The 14775-nt window shown below is 55.2% G+C and overlaps 1 protein-coding gene across 1 annotated transcript; it reads left to right on the top strand.

Annotated features, from left to right (window-relative positions):
• Positions 1-8798: 8798 nt before the first annotated feature.
• Positions 8799-12086, top strand: CRYBA2 (crystallin beta A2). The gene is made up of 5 exons (XM_027513592.1): positions 8799-8881; positions 9057-9221; positions 10034-10175; positions 11263-11405; positions 11882-12086. Exons 2-5 carry the CDS (start codon positions 9061-9063, stop codon positions 12027-12029), a joined length of 594 nt encoding a protein of 197 aa, XP_027369393.1. The 5' UTR covers positions 8799-8881; positions 9057-9060; the 3' UTR covers positions 12030-12086.
• The last annotated feature ends 2689 nt before the right edge of the window (positions 12087-14775 follow it).

Genomic DNA, 14775 nt, shown 5'->3' with positions numbered 1-14775 from the left:
CTCCCATCCGGCCCCGCCCGCCCTGCCCTGTCCGGCCCGCTGCTCAAGGGCTGCCCGCTTCGATTCCGGATAATGCGGGCCGGCAGAGCCAGCTCCACCGGGTGGCGTAGGGGGTCTGGGGGCCAGCTTAGGCGTTCTTCCGGAGGTGGAAACCCGGGTTTCTAGTCTGGCTCTGTCCCAGCGACTTCTGTGGTCTTGGGCAAGTCATTTCCCGGCTTCTCCTCGGATTTTCCCACTTGCACAAGGAGAGGGGGGTTAGTCTGGCCTCTCGTGTGGAGCCCACCAGCCCCCATGTTCTGGTTTCTGGGCTTTCAGCAATGATTTTGAGCCCCTTGACCTGGGCAGTTGGAGGCTCGCGAGGAGTTGGAGCAACAGCTATGAGGTGTGGAAAATCTGGGTTGAGGGAGCTAGGGTTACATTGGACCAAGTTCAGTTCCTCCTCATCTCTTTGGTGCTGACATTCTGAGGGTTCACTCCCTGTCATCTCCTTGGCCCGTCTTGCAGTCTCCCCACCTCCGAACAGATTGCTTGAGAAGGACAAACACAGGGTCTGGTAGCCCTTGCCTGCTGGGGGTCCCAGGCCCTGAAGCTGACCGCCTCTCCCAGACTTGATAATCACAAGGTCTCTTGTTTCAGTCAGCTGAGTGTGGGGTGGGTCTAAGTGGCCCTCAGATTAGGTGGGAGTTCGAGGGTCATTAGCTACAACCCAAACCTAGGACAGGCTGCCCCCTTTTCAGTGACTCAGAATGTTAAGATCTGACAGGAGGGAGAAAGGCGAAAATTGCGCTAGACCCCCGCCTCCTGCTTGGAGAACCTAGAACTCAGGCTTGGGGTCAGTTGAGTCCCTGTCCTTGATTCCTGGTGTCTCCCGTTCCATTCTCCCAGAACTGATATCAATGCTAAGTCAGCCCTAGAGAGAGGGGCTAGTTGTAGGTCAGGGGTGGAAGGAAGGTTCCTTGGACAACAGTAAGGAGCTCCCCAATTTCTCCTAAGGGTGAGGAGACATCCTGAGGAGGGACCGCACCCCCACACATCTAGGCCGAGGAAGCCCCCAGGGGGATGGGAATGAGGGTCAGGAGTCGCTGGTCTCTTCCCATTCCAATTTGGAGGTTCCTGGGGGTGCTGGCTTTCCCCCTCTACCTCCCCTCCACTTCACTGCCACCCCTCACCCAACTACCCGCAGGTGCCACAGGCTCTGCTGAGTCTTGGCACAGAGAAAGGGAGGGGGAGGGGATGAGATGGTGCTGACAGATCCCAGGCAGGGCTGGGGAGAGGGCGGACTGCAGGCTGGGTCTACGTGCAGCAACCCTGGGGCAAGAGGGTGGGGGGAGGCCCATGCATGGGTCCCGGGCTGGGTGTGCATGGCTCCTATCCCAGCCTCCCTAACCAGGCTTCTGTCCTGGGCCCAGCCCTCTGCTCCTTGCCTGGCACTGATTGATCTGCCTGTCAGGGGCCTGGTCTGGCCCTGGCACATCTTCCCTCTGTCTTTGTGGGCATCCTCTCCCCTCCCCCAATCATGGAAGTGGCTCAGAGCACTGCCCCCCTTCCTGGGATTCCAGGCCCTAGGGCTGCAAGACAGAAAGGTCTCCCCTTGGAGTGAACCCTGCCCCCCCACAACATACAGTGTTTCACCAGTGGACTGGGGTCTGCCCCTGTGACAGAGAGCCACTGACTCTTCCCCTGCTTCCAGGGAGGGGGGACGGTGTCCGCAGACCTCCACCTCCCCATCCCCCCAAGACCCGCATTTCCTGGATGTGGCCGGGATCTGGCCTCTCCTCCCGGTCCCTCCTCCCCTGCCGGCCCAGGGGTGGAGTCTCCAGGCGCCAGGCAGACCTGCAGGTGCTGGGCTTGGGGAGGGGGGTGCTTAGCAGCTGGTGTTCGAAGCAGGGGGAGCACCCCTCCCCCTGCCTGCTCAAAGCCGGAGCCTGCTTCCTGTCATCCCTGTCAGCACCCTGGGCGGGGGAGGGGACAGGTAATGGAGGAAGTGGAAAAAAGGAAAGAGCACTTGGAGCGCGGCTGTAGGGGGAACTGGGAAATCACCGATGAGAAAGGGAGAGGGGAGAAGGATGCGCAAGAGATGGGGGAATCCAAGCAGGAGCACTGAGGGACAGACCGTGGGTGCAGCCCAGTGGGTGTGGAAGATTTCAGAGTCCAGAGAGGCTGTATCCACCACCACCAACCCCAACCCCAGACTTGTGAAAGTGAGAGCTGGAGAGAGGCCAGAGACACAAAGAGGCAATGTGAGATAACAAGGGATGTACACTCCAGAGAGATGGAGGTATTTGAAGATGTTGGGTCAGAGGTCAGGGTAACCAGGGATGGAAGCTACCGTGTGTGTGTGTGTGTGTGTGTGTGTGTGTGTGTGTGTGTGTGTGTGTAGGAAGGGGAGCTATATGAAAACAGCCTCCATCCCAAGCTGTGTCATCGGGATGGGGAGATGCTACCCACAGCAAAGGAGAAAGAGGTGACTTCTACCTGAGCTGCAACTGTGATCCAGGGCTGGGGGGGAGGTGACACTCCTCTCTCAGGGACACCCGTATTGCCCCAGTAAAGGGCAGAAGGTGAAGAAGGGCAAAGCTCAGGCCACAGTGAGGAGTGAGGGGTGTGGGTCTGACTTTATCCCTCCCCCTTTCTCTCTTGGCCACCACTGGATAGACAGCTGCGGCAGCTGCCCCTGGCCCCACTGCCCAGGTGTGGGTTCTGCCCAGCCTTGGAACTTCTGGGTGTGGAGGCCGCCCAGGGTCTGTGTGAAGTGTGGGGACCCAGAGTGGAGGCTCTGGGTTGCGGGGGGTGTTGTACACAAGCGCTAATCCCCAATCGGGCCAAGGCAGAACCAGAGCCTCACTGACCTTCTCGGAGATTAGTCCCCATGACAACAGTGGCAACTCGCCCCCTCATTCTGGCTAGGCCAGGTGTGTGTAAAGGGTGGGGAATGGAGGGGCAGGCAGAGGCTGGGGGAGGAGGGAAGGGAGTCTTCCTGAGGCATCACAGGATCACAGGAGTAAGGGTTGGGAGGCCCCTCCAGGATCAGCAGTTAGCTTAGTTTTCAGGTACAAAACTGTGGCCCCAAAAGAGGAAGTGACCCACCCAAGACCACATATGGAGCCAGGAAAAGCGCTGGGACCACAAGTCAGGTCTCTGGTTCCATCTGGAGAGCAGAGGACTGAGCAAAACAAAAGAAATAGGTATATCCCCCACCCTCCCCTCACTGAGCTCATCATTAGAGTGGCTCTAATAGGGTGAAGCAGGAAGGCTCCCCATTCTGAGAGCCAGGCTGCCTTCCACAGGGCATGTATTGGATGGGGGGACATATATGGGATGCAGAGGGGGGATGCAGCTAGGCTCACTGCCCTGACTCCTCCCCACAACCCAGCCCACCCCCAGGAGCAGGGGCCACGGGAGGGGAGCAACAGGACAGCAAAGACAGTTATAACCACAGCCACCACAACGGGAACAGTGAACATTTATTTGATATGGGTCAGTGCTGGGTTTTACACGCATTTAAATCTTCACAATTTTAAAGGGAAAATTTGAGAAGTACAAGTTCATCCAGCTTATTAGCAGGGGAGCTTGGATTTGAACCCAGGACACTGCCCACACTCTTAACCCTCCAGTGTCTGTATGATCGTGACGGGGTGACTCTGATGACCGTGGAGTGGGTGGTATGCACAATGAAGGTCTAGGAGGCACCCAGCACGGTGGCTGAAACACCGTACATTTGACTAAATATTTAAGGAATAAAGGAGCGAACAAAAGTCTGCTGTCTGCCTGTAAATGAGCATGACTGTTGAGCCTAGGAGAGACCGTCCACATGGGACACATGTGGGATCCGTCTGTGTGAATGTGTGCATGTGTGTGCCCTCTCCCTGCAAGCCCCGCGGTTTTGCTTCTGGGTGAGTGGGTGGTGGTGAAAGCTGCCCCCACCTCCCTGGATGGGGCCAGTTCTCCCATCCCTCTGAGGGCTAGAGAAGAGGCGCTCTGCTGACTGAGGGACGGGATGAGGAGTCTGTGTGGGAGGGGCTCTCACCCCTTCCGGACCCACCTCTTTCAGGCCCAGCTGTCAGACCCAGCCTGAGCTGCGCTGGTCTCTCACCCGTGTTATCTCTGTCTCCCAGGAGACTAGCCCTCACAGCCCCGGGGAAGGTGCTCATTGCCTGTTCCCTGCTCCCTCCCGATCTTGGGTGGGGGTGGGGAGTGGAGGAGCAGGGCTGCAAAGGAGGGGCTGGTGACAGGACAGGGTGGGGGAAGGCACCATTCACAGAATTTGCATCTGCAGTCACCAAAGCCCTGGCTGATTTGCCAGTGAAATGAAGGAAAGGGGTGGGAGCAGGCAGACTTGAGGACATTGGCCACCGGGCAGGGGCCCTCTCAGCTGCCCAGCAGTACTGTGAAGTGGGGCTGTTCAAGGGATGGGGCCCTATGTGAGGAGGGTGTCACTTCTCCAGGGATTCTCAGCACCTTTACCTGGGATGGAGACCTCAGTGAGAGTCCAGGGTTGCATTTGAGGGTTTCTTCGTCAGATCTACATTTCCCTGTATGGGATGGGCATCTGAGTGGGATCCAGGACCTCACTGAAGATACAGGACTGAGTCTTAGGGCTGCTCTGTGGGATCTTAGGGTGCTTCTGAGATGAGTGCTTTAGTAGAATCACGGAGAGGAGGAATCCGGAGGATTTCTTTGTGGGACCAAAGGTCCCTATATGAGACGAAGGACTGGATAGGGTGGCAAGTTCTCTTTAGGTAATGAGATCCTGATGAGATCTTGAGGTCTCTTGGATGTGTAGACCTGAGGACACTTTCTTTTTTCTTTTCTTTTTTTTTTTTTGTCTACCTAACTCCCTCCTCCACCCCTTCCCCATGAGAGGCTGTGGATGTGGAGGAGGTAGGGGTGACGGTGCTGAGCTGGCAAACAAAGCCACCTGTGCATCCATCCTTCAGGAAGCCCTGAGCACAACTGATCTGGGAAAACAAACAGGACCAGCTGCTGGGGGGCAGGGTGCGGAAGGGGCTAGAGAGGAGTGGGTGGGGGAGGCTTGGGAGGCTGGAGATGGATCAGCTGGTGGAGGAAGGAAGCAGGAAGGGGGTCCCCAGTACCAGAAAGGGACAAGGATCCCAGAGCCCCATTCTAGCACTCCGGTCAGGGCTGCCCGACAACGCTTTTCCCTCAGGGGTTCATTCTTCCCTTTCTTGATGACTATGAGGACCACCAGAACCAGAGAGGGGTCTGGAGGGACATGAGGAGCCTGAGAGAGGTCTAGAAATCCAGGCAAATGGCTATGGGCAGTGTTGGTAGCTATGCCCATTTCTGAGAAAACTGGTGAGGACAGGTAGAACTGAAAGCCATTGACTATAGTGTATCGGTGGTGGGACCTATACACCATTTTCCTGATGAGAGAACTGAGGCAGAGGAGGGAAGAGGCCAGCTAGTGCCTCACAGCCACTTAGTGCAGAGCCAAGACTAGATTTTAGGACTAGGAGATAAGCCATGACTATTCTCACACACAGGTCTCCATCGCAAATTCCAGCTGGAATTCTAACTTGGATCTCAACTGTGTTATCTCCCCTCAAGCCTTTGGACACACACAGATACACACACACACACCACACATCTCCTGTGGAATATGGTGATCCCACCAACACCTGGACTGGAAATTGCCCTCCCAGCCCCAGCTCCTGAACACACAGTGACTGGCCTCTGACAAACACCCCCGCACCCTCGGGACTAGCACTCACCGTCCGCGTCACTGACCAGCGCAGACGCACAGCCTGACGCACTCGCCTCCCGCGCCTCCAGACCTCAGCCTCCCATCAACTCCCACTTCCATTGCCCGCGCGGCTCTGGCCTTTGCGCGGGCGTTCCACCCAGCGCGGCCCGCGCGCCCCCCCTGGTGGCCGAGTCCAGACTTGCTGGATAGAGACCGGGGAGGAACAGAGAATGTAGAAGAGAGATTCTTTCGATCCCTCGCGTGTCACCATTGCGACAGCCCCACTTGTGAAACCGAGACCAAGTGCTTGGAGACGAAGAGTCTAGGACTGTTTCTTGCCTCTTTAGATATTGTGCGTTTCCCCTTTTCTTGGCTTGGGAAAAGTATACCCTATTTGACCACACCCCCTCTAGCACAGGGAGTCAGGGGACTGGGCGTGGTTCTGACCTCACCTGCAATCAAATTGGGGTTGTCCCTGCTCTGATTCCAAAACTTCCAAGCTGGACTTTACTCCCTGTGTTTTAGGGCCTTGTGCTTTTGGCCTTCACCTTCACACGCATCGGGATCCTGGACAGCAATTTCTCAACAGTGAAAAGAGAGACTCAAGGGGGACCCCAATACCCCCATGCCTGTTCTCAGCATGCCAGAATTTCAAGACTGAGGAGGTTGGCAGGATGGGTGAAAGATCACCCCCAATTCACGGCAGCATTTCCTCTACACAACTTTCCCCGGGGACCTTTGGCCCAACCTGAGCACCCTGTCCACTCACTCATTTGAGACATTTTATTGAGCAACTTCTATGTGTCCTGGACTGTGCTAGGATGGAGAGAAACAACTGAAAACAAGAGTTACACAGCCCCTGCCCCTTTAAATGGAGCTTACACTCTAGTACAAAAGGAAACACTCTGTACAGTCATCCACAGAAGATGAAAAAGACAACTTTACAGAATAATAAATGAAGAAAATAGGGTGATGTGAAGGACAGTAAATGTCAGGCACAGCATGACCCAGGTGATGAAAAAGGAGCCAGCACCATGCCAAGACCTTGTGACTAAGACACTCCAGGTAACAGGAACCGCCAATGCAGAGGCTCTGAGGCTGGAGTGAGGATGGCAGTTTTGAGAAAGCGTGGAAGACAGTGTGGTTTGACTTCTGAATCTGTAGCATCTGCATCTGGCCTGTGAGCCCCTTTAGTCACCAGAAGTTGGGTGGCAAAGCACTCCAGTCTTATCATGCTCTAACACTGGCTAGCTGTGTGGATTTGGAAAAGGCCCTGTGCCTCTGGGAGCCTCTTCCACATTTCCACATAGTAAGTTCATCCAAACTTACCATGTTGGACTTTTGAGCCTATAAGGGAAGCACTTGGTTCATGAGCAAAACGAAGTATTAGTTCCCTTCTTTCTCATCCCTACACTTCTTCTGGCATACCCCCTTCATTAAGGAAAATACAATTTTGCCAGAAACGTTTGTGGCTCGACAGCCATGATGGTTAGGAAATTCTGCTGCAAGTTGTAAGGAAATTTCTTTCCTGGAACTTGCCTTGGGGGTTCCAAGCCTTTCCCTTAAATTTCTCCCTCCCCAGACCCTACCTTTCCCCTGCCCCCCTCCCACAATGCAGTGGGTTTGGGGTTAAGAGCCTAGGAGGCCGAGTCGTGCCTACTCCCTGGAGTCGGACTCTTTGTGACCCCTCAGACTGTAGCCCGCCAGGTTCCTCTCTCCATGGGATTCTCCAGACAAGAATACTGGAGTGAGTTGCTATTTCCTACTCCAGGCGATCTTCCCATCATAGGGATCCTACCCCATCTCTTGTGTCTCCTGCATTGGCAGGTGGATTCTTTACCACTGCGCCACGTGGGAAATCAAGAGCCTAAGATCTGTAGTCAAAACGGAAACCCCAGGGTCACACTTCAGCTGGGCCACTTCTCAGTTGTGACACCTCCCGGACTGCGTCCAGGTGTTACCCTCTGGACCGCAGGATCTTCTGTGAAACGTCAGCCAACAGCAGCGTCTGCCTCAACAGATAGGTGCGATAATTAGTTGAGATCACTCACGTAAAAGCTCTGAGCGGAGGGTGTGACCTAGGCGCTCAATAATCAGCTGCTAGCTCTCAGGCTGAAGTTGAGGCCGGGGGGTCCCAGACCCAGGAGCTCTGCCTGGTGGCGGGCCGCGTCGCAGTTCCAGCCGCGCATCAGTCGAAAGCGTTTTTACCTACCTACTACAGCGCATCACTAAGCAGGCAGCATCACTAGGAACAAAGCTCGTGGAGATCGTGATGGAATTCCAGCTGAGCTATTTCAAATCCTAAAAGATGATGCTGTTAAAGTGCTGTACTCAATATGCCAGCAAATTTGGAAAACTCATCAGTGGTCACAGGAGTGCAAAAAGTCAGTTTGCATTCCAATCCCAAAGAAAGGTAATGCCAAACAGCGTTCAAACGACCGCCACTCCCTAAACGCTTTGTAAATCCGTGCCTTCCCCCGGGTGCTTCATTCCCTTCGCTCAGCGCCGTCTTGCGGCGAGTCTTGGTCATCGTCTCTTGTCAGCACCATTCTTCAAGAAAACTCTGGGAGCTCTGGCGCGGAGTCTGGGAACTCGAGCTTGAGAGGAGCAGGGCCGCGATGGCCCACCTTCCAGGGAAAAGAGGACTGAGCTTCGTAGGAAGGTCGCTTGTGAAGAGACTTGTCTACTTCCTCCCTAGCGTCGCCCCAAAGAGAAGCCTCGACCTAGGGCTGAAGAAAAGGTGGAGTTTAGACGCTGGAAAGAGCTTCAGCATCTCGAGTCGGGATAGCGCGGTTTTAGCGGGATGGTCACAGGGTGGCCTGGCACCTCTATCCCTGAGGGTCTGGGCCAGTGAGGGTGCGCCTTGCCTGGCTCAGGCCCCCCAGAAAGAAAAAGCGGAGTCAGCCTCGGCTGTGGCGGGCCCCGGACGTGTGTCTCAGCACTTTCTATTGTCATCCCCGAGGGCTGGGGCCAGGTCAGCGGCTGCGGGAAAGGCCTCGGCCCCACCCCCACGCCCGGGGACACCAGAGCTGACCTCAGCCTGCCCGCTGACTCAGCTCCCCCTACCCGGGCGGGAGAGGGTGCGGGGAGGGGGCGAGGCCTGGTATAAAGCCCCGCACGCCCAGCCCTCGCGCAGCCTCTCCATTTCCGTCGGTACCGCGCTCGCCCACCTACCTGGTGAATATTCGGAGCTGGGGCGGGGTCTATTTGGGCGGGGAGGGCGAGATGGAAAAGAGCTGCTAGCAGCTCGGGTCCAAACCGCGGGTCCTTCACCTCCCAACGGGATCGGGCGGGTCTGGGCCGGGAGGGGGCCCTGGGGACGCTGAGCGCCTGGTCCCGTCCTTGTCCACAGCGCCATGAGCAGCGCCCCGGCGCAGGGTCCCGCGCCCGCCAGCCTCACGCTCTGGGATGAGGAGGACTTCCAGGGCCGCCGCTGCAGGCTGCTGAGTGACTGCGCCAACATCGGCGAGCGCGGAGGCCTGCGCCGGGTGCGCTCGGTCAAGGTGGAAAATGGCGCGTGAGTGATGCCCCCGGCATGGTTGGGCTGGGTTGAGAGGCGCCAGGCTCCCCTGGCCCAAGCTCCGAAACTGGGACCTTGACTCCCAGCCCTCCATTCCCCAGACTGTAGAGAAACCTTGCCTGAGAGAGACCCACCAAGATGGAAAAACCCTAGGTGTCCTCAAAACTCCCCACCAGCCCCAAGACAAATCACGAGACAGACTCTATCCCCGTGCGAGCCAAAGGGATAAAGGCAAGAAGCAACCCTTGGCAGGACTCCGTGAGGCCAGCTTGAGCCCTGAAGGGGTTAGTTCACAGCATAGTTTTGTCCTCTCCAAAGTTAGATGTCTCTAAGCTTCTTTTAACAACAACAACAACAAAAAGCCAAGTCCCTTCCACTCCCCCCACCCTGGCTTCCTAGAGACGGCCCTCGGGAAAGCTGAGGTCCCAGAGCTATTACAGTTTGTTGCTATCACAGGTTGCTACCACAGGTTAGGGGCTCCCTACACCTACATTTGCAGGGACCTATCCTTGAGGTAGACATGTTTGTTCGAGTGATTCTCATAGACTGGAAAATTCTTTCCAGCCTGGGAGCCCTGAGCTGGAATCCTGGACCCCTCCAGCCCCAGATAGCAGCCGGCTTTGGGTTTCTAGCCTCTAGAGGGACTGGGTTGCCTTGGGATGAGAGTGTCAGGGGAAGGGCCTGGGGTGGAGGAAAAGATTGGTTTTCCTAGCAAGCAAGGGGGTGTGAGGCTGGAGGGTGGGGGTTGGGGAGAGAGGAATGAATGAGGCTGGAGCAGAGGCCTCCCAGCTTCCCTTATCTTCCCCCAGTTGGGTGGCCTTTGAGTACCCTGACTTCCAAGGACAGCAGTTCATTCTAGAGAAGGGTGACTATCCTCGCTGGAGTGCCTGGAGCGGCAGTGCCGGCCACCACAGCGACCAGCTGCTCTCCTTCCGGCCAGTGCTCTGCGCGGTAAGCACAGCCCTCCCCCTCCTCCCCTGCAGCCTAGCTCCAGGTCCTGGCTCCACCACAGCACCTGGGAAAGACCATCCACTCAGTGTACAGGGGTGTGTAAACACAACTCCTAGACGGGTAGTAGCGGCATTACTTCTCAGAACCAGAGAGTTCTCCAAAAGTTTAAAATGTGGGCTAAACCAGGCGTCAGAAATCAGCACCATGGACAGCGCCACAACCGTGAAGGTCTTGAGCTCCATTTCTCACTTCCAGTCGTTCACACTCATCAGCGAGCGCTTTTGTTTTCACACAGCCCTGTGAGGTCGGGGTAACTGTTGTTAACCTTATACATTGGTGTGGAAATGGGGCTCGAAGGGCAAAGTGGTTTACCTCTGCTCACAAAACTTAACATGCAGACAAGACTAGAACTCAATCAGGGATCAAGGTTGGAAAAGGGATGGTCTGGGTGTGTATGTTTCGGGGAGGGGGGGAAAGGGTTGTTAGTGAATCAAATATACTGGAGGGGAGGATCTGGGGCTGTGGGGTGGAGGACAGAGAGCAGGTACTGACTCAGGCCAGGTTCTCCATTCCAGGAAGCCAAGGAGTCCTGCAGGAAGAAGGTCCTGGGACAAGGGGAGCCCAGACTCAACAAACACTGATGATTCTGCCATCACTCTTTGCTGGGTCCTACCCTATGAGTGGCTATGCCCAGGGTCCTGGGCAGGGGAGTGGATAGTCAATGAGACCTTTGGGAAACTGTCTTGCATAGTGGGCCAGATTTCTCTTAGGACCTCTAATTTTCCTCCTGCAAAACAGGTCCATGTCACAAGATTCTTTATTTTTGACCTGGAAGGGTCTCTGGAAATCCCCCTTCTAGTCTCACCACCCCAATCCAAAGCCATAGAAGGGACCAGGCTTGGGACTTCTGAGCACCCCAGCTTCTCAGACTGATATGGAGCTGATGGAGTGAACTCTGGGTGTGCTTGTAGACCCTGTCTTCACTGCTTGTGTTGGGCAGGAGGACTGGAGGAGTGGGGCTGAGAATGTATCCATTAGCACCTCTTTGGAGGGTCTGACCTGTCCACTTCCCCTTCTCGTTCCTCAGAACCACAGTGACAGTCGTGTGACACTGTTTGAGGGGGAAAACTTCCAGGGCTGCAAGTTTGAACTCAATGATGACTACCCATCCCTGCCTTCCATGGGCTGGGCCAGCAAGGATGTGGGTTCCCTCAAAGTCAGCTCTGGAGCGTGAGTCCTGGGCCTGCAACAGGGGAGTAAAGCAGGGAGGCAATGGGGACCAGGGAGGAGGGTGAGGAAAGGTGACAGTGCTAAGAGACACAATGAACATACATGTTGGGGGATGGGGGATTGGAGGAGTGAGGTCGTGGGAGACTTAGAGGCAAGGGGAAGTGAGATGATGGAGAAGATGGGGAAGGCGGGGGCAGGTAATAGGGGAATAGGAGTCAGGGGAGCAGTGTGGGGTAGAGGAAGGAATTGAAAACCTGAGTGAGGAGGCAATGGAGGGTGGGAATAGGCGATGAGAGGAGGAAGATGTTAGGAAGACCTGGAGCAGTAGACAGGGCAGGGAGAGACCAGGTAGGGAAAACTGAAGCCATGATTTTGGAGGTGGGAATTGGGAGCTGAGAAAGGAGGACCGGCAATGGAGACATCACTGGGGGTGGGGGCAGAGCCTACTTATCACCCCTGTGCCTTCACTCGTCTAGGTGGGTGGCCTACCAGTATCCGGGCTACCGGGGCTACCAGTATGTGTTGGAGCGGGACCACCACAGTGGGGAGTTCCGTAACTACAGCGAATTCGGCACGCAGGCCCACACCGGGCAGCTGCAGTCCATCCGGAGAGTCCAGCACTAAGTTTCACAGCCCCAGCGCCTCCCCTGAGGACCCTCAATAAAGGCTCCTGAACCTGCCTGCCCCTCTTGCCTCCTTCTCGGTGCCTTGCTTTGTGATCTTCACCCTCATCTTTCTAAGAGTCTTTCTCTGCCAGCCTAACCATTCCTTTGGGCTCCAGGATCCTTGACTATGGAGCCTACACTGGCTTAGGATCTAAGTGGCTGAGATGGGGCTGAGATGAAACTGCTGTTAACCATCCTGAGGAACTTGTTAAATGCAGCCAGCCCCACACCTCTCCATGATAGAGACCTATCAGCTTGGACCAGGGGGTCCTGTTAGCCCAGATAGCACCTTTGCCATCCCCTGGTTTGAGTGCACACGATGCCATGGCAGGGCTCGTAGCTGAATTTCAACCTTCACACAGCCCCCCTGGGCCAGGCACCATCATACAGGGCAGGGCGTCCTTCACTCTGTGCAGGAGCCCCTTTGGGCTCCTCTCTAACCCCCACCTCTCACAGGCATTTCCAGCCTTTCTCTTCATCCTGGCTCCCTATCCAGCCTGAGGGAAACTTGCACCCATTTCCCAGTTATGTAGAATCTCCGCCAGACAGAGCAAGGGTGTGAGAGGGGTAATTGGTGGGAGGTCCCACTGCCTTCTAGGGGAGACATCCTATCTCTAAGCTGAGCCTCAGACCCTTTGAATAGCAATCCTTCCTGTGGTAGTGAACTCAAGCATTTTACAAAACATCTTCATACCTTGCCTCTCGGCTGTCTCAAACAACTCCCTCCTCATTCTTCCTTCCCACTCTTCAGAAGACCCGTGAGCTGGAGAGACTACCCCCAAGTCACTGACCACAGCAGGCCTGCGTTCTGGGGTAGGTGGTAGAAGCTCATAGCCATGTTTTTGGGGCTGAGTGTGGTAGCAGCCATTAGAGTCCATGGCACCAGTATAGCTTCTTCCTAGTTCCCTCTTTGACCCAGTTTATGATCATCTCAGCCCCATATAGGCAGGATATTCAAGACCCTTGGGATGCCCTTCATCCTATCCCTCAGGGATGCTTGAGTTTTCAAGCCCCTAGTGGATATAGCCACAGGGAGGGTTGGCCCAAATCATTGCCTCTGTCTGGGAGAGTCAAGGCAATGTTGAAGAAAACTCAGACTTGGACCTGGGCAGTTTCAGGGGCCCAGCTGGGCAAAGTTAGGCATCAGCTCCCTTGGGAAGACTCCCCGGACCGGAAGTCAGAACACCTGGGACCCAGCCACATAACATACCCGAGCCTCAATTCCCTCACTTGGAAACTGGAGCTGCAGATTCCTGCCTTGTCTCTCTCACAGGACAAGGATTGTGAGGATTCAAGGAGAACCCCCTGAAAATGCTTGTGATTCAGAAAAGCACTAGGACAGTTACCATAGGCCCTGCCTTCCCCCATGGATCTCAAGGTTGGGTCAGAGGACCAAGGACAGAGTTCTAGATAGAGTATGAATTCTGCTTTATACCTGGATGGCTTTGAGAGTCCATGGCCCTTCTTGCATTTAATCCTCCTAACAGTTTCCATTCTTCACCAATTTCACCAATGCAGAAACTGGAACTCCTCAGAGAAGGAGAAGCCTTAAATGGATGAGGTTATCTATTTAATTGGTGACAAAGCCAGGACCTGAACACAGGGCTTCTGACCCCAAATCCAGGCTGTTAAGTGGAGGCTGATCTGAGCTGTGGTCAAAAGCCTCAGGCCTCAGCAGAGCCCCAAACCTCTGTGGCCTCCAGAGGAGTCTGGGGTTCCTGCATGGTCACAGGCTCCTACCTGTGACCTATTACCTCGAGGGTTGGTAACAGTAACAGCTACATATATGCAGCTTTATCTGAGCACTCAGCATGTTATATAAGCCTAATAATTCTGTATAGTTGTATTCTAATCCCTATCTAACAGATGAAGAGACTAAGGTACAGAGGTGAGGTAATTTTCTCCAAAACCACACAAACTAGAAAATGGAAGAGTTGAGCCCAGACCCAGGCAAACTGGCCTCAGGGCCCAGCAAGTCATCTCCCCCACCACCTGCTTTGGGGCAGGCAATGGGCAAAGGGAGATCTGGGGTCCTCCATCAGCTGAACTGCCCTCCCTCCAGGAAGGTCCATGGTTACCAAAAACACCCAGCAAGATGCCTTCGGGAACGCAGTGTGACGCTGATCAGGGCGCACCCTGTCTCTAGGTCTCAGTGTCCCCACCTGTACAATGAAGGAGTCGGGGGAGCTAATATTTGTTGCAGCCGTTGCCAGCATGGATGGACCTTCTAGGTTTTCTTAGACCCTGGGGTCCAACTCTGCTCTCCACACCAGCAACTAAAGAGAAGGAGGCACAGATGCCAGGCTGGGCCTGGGTGTTTTCATCTTGCGTGTTTAGTCGTTCAGTCATGTCCAACTCTTTGAGACCCTTTGGACTGCAGCCTGCCAGGCTCCTCTGTCCATGAAATTTTCCAGGCAAAAAGAGTGGAGTGGATTGCCATTTCATTCTTTAAGGATCTTCCTGATCCAAGGATTGAACTTGCATCTCGCAGGGATCCATGTCTGCCGTGTCTCTTGCATTGCAGGCAGATTCTTTACCCACAAAGCCACCAGGGAACCACCTTCCCATCCTCCTGTTCTGGGCAGGCTGATGGGATGTGCAGAACCCGGTGGAACCCACACCCTGTCAGGTGGGAGGTGATGGTGGAAGCTGCCTAGACCTGCTCATTGGTTGCACTCAGCTAAAGGTCAAACGGGATGGAAAAA

This window comes from Bos indicus x Bos taurus, chromosome 2, assembly GCF_003369695.1.
Source record: "Bos indicus x Bos taurus breed Angus x Brahman F1 hybrid chromosome 2, Bos_hybrid_MaternalHap_v2.0, whole genome shotgun sequence".
NCBI lineage: Eukaryota > Metazoa > Chordata > Mammalia > Artiodactyla > Bovidae > Bos > Bos indicus x Bos taurus.
This window is presented reverse-complemented; position numbering and strand designations above follow the sequence as displayed.

Excerpts from the sequence above, each read along its gene's own strand:
- CRYBA2 (XM_027513592.1), top strand. The coding sequence starts at position 9,061 with ATGAGCAGCGCCCCGGCGCAGGGTCCCGCGCCCGCCAGCCTCACGCTC. Across the intron at positions 9,222-10,033 it reads GTCAAGGTGGAAAATGGCGC|TTGGGTGGCCTTTGAGTACC; the intron begins GTGAGTGATGCC and ends ATCTTCCCCCAG. Across the intron at positions 10,176-11,262 it reads TCCGGCCAGTGCTCTGCGCG|AACCACAGTGACAGTCGTGT; the intron begins GTAAGCACAGCC and ends CTCGTTCCTCAG.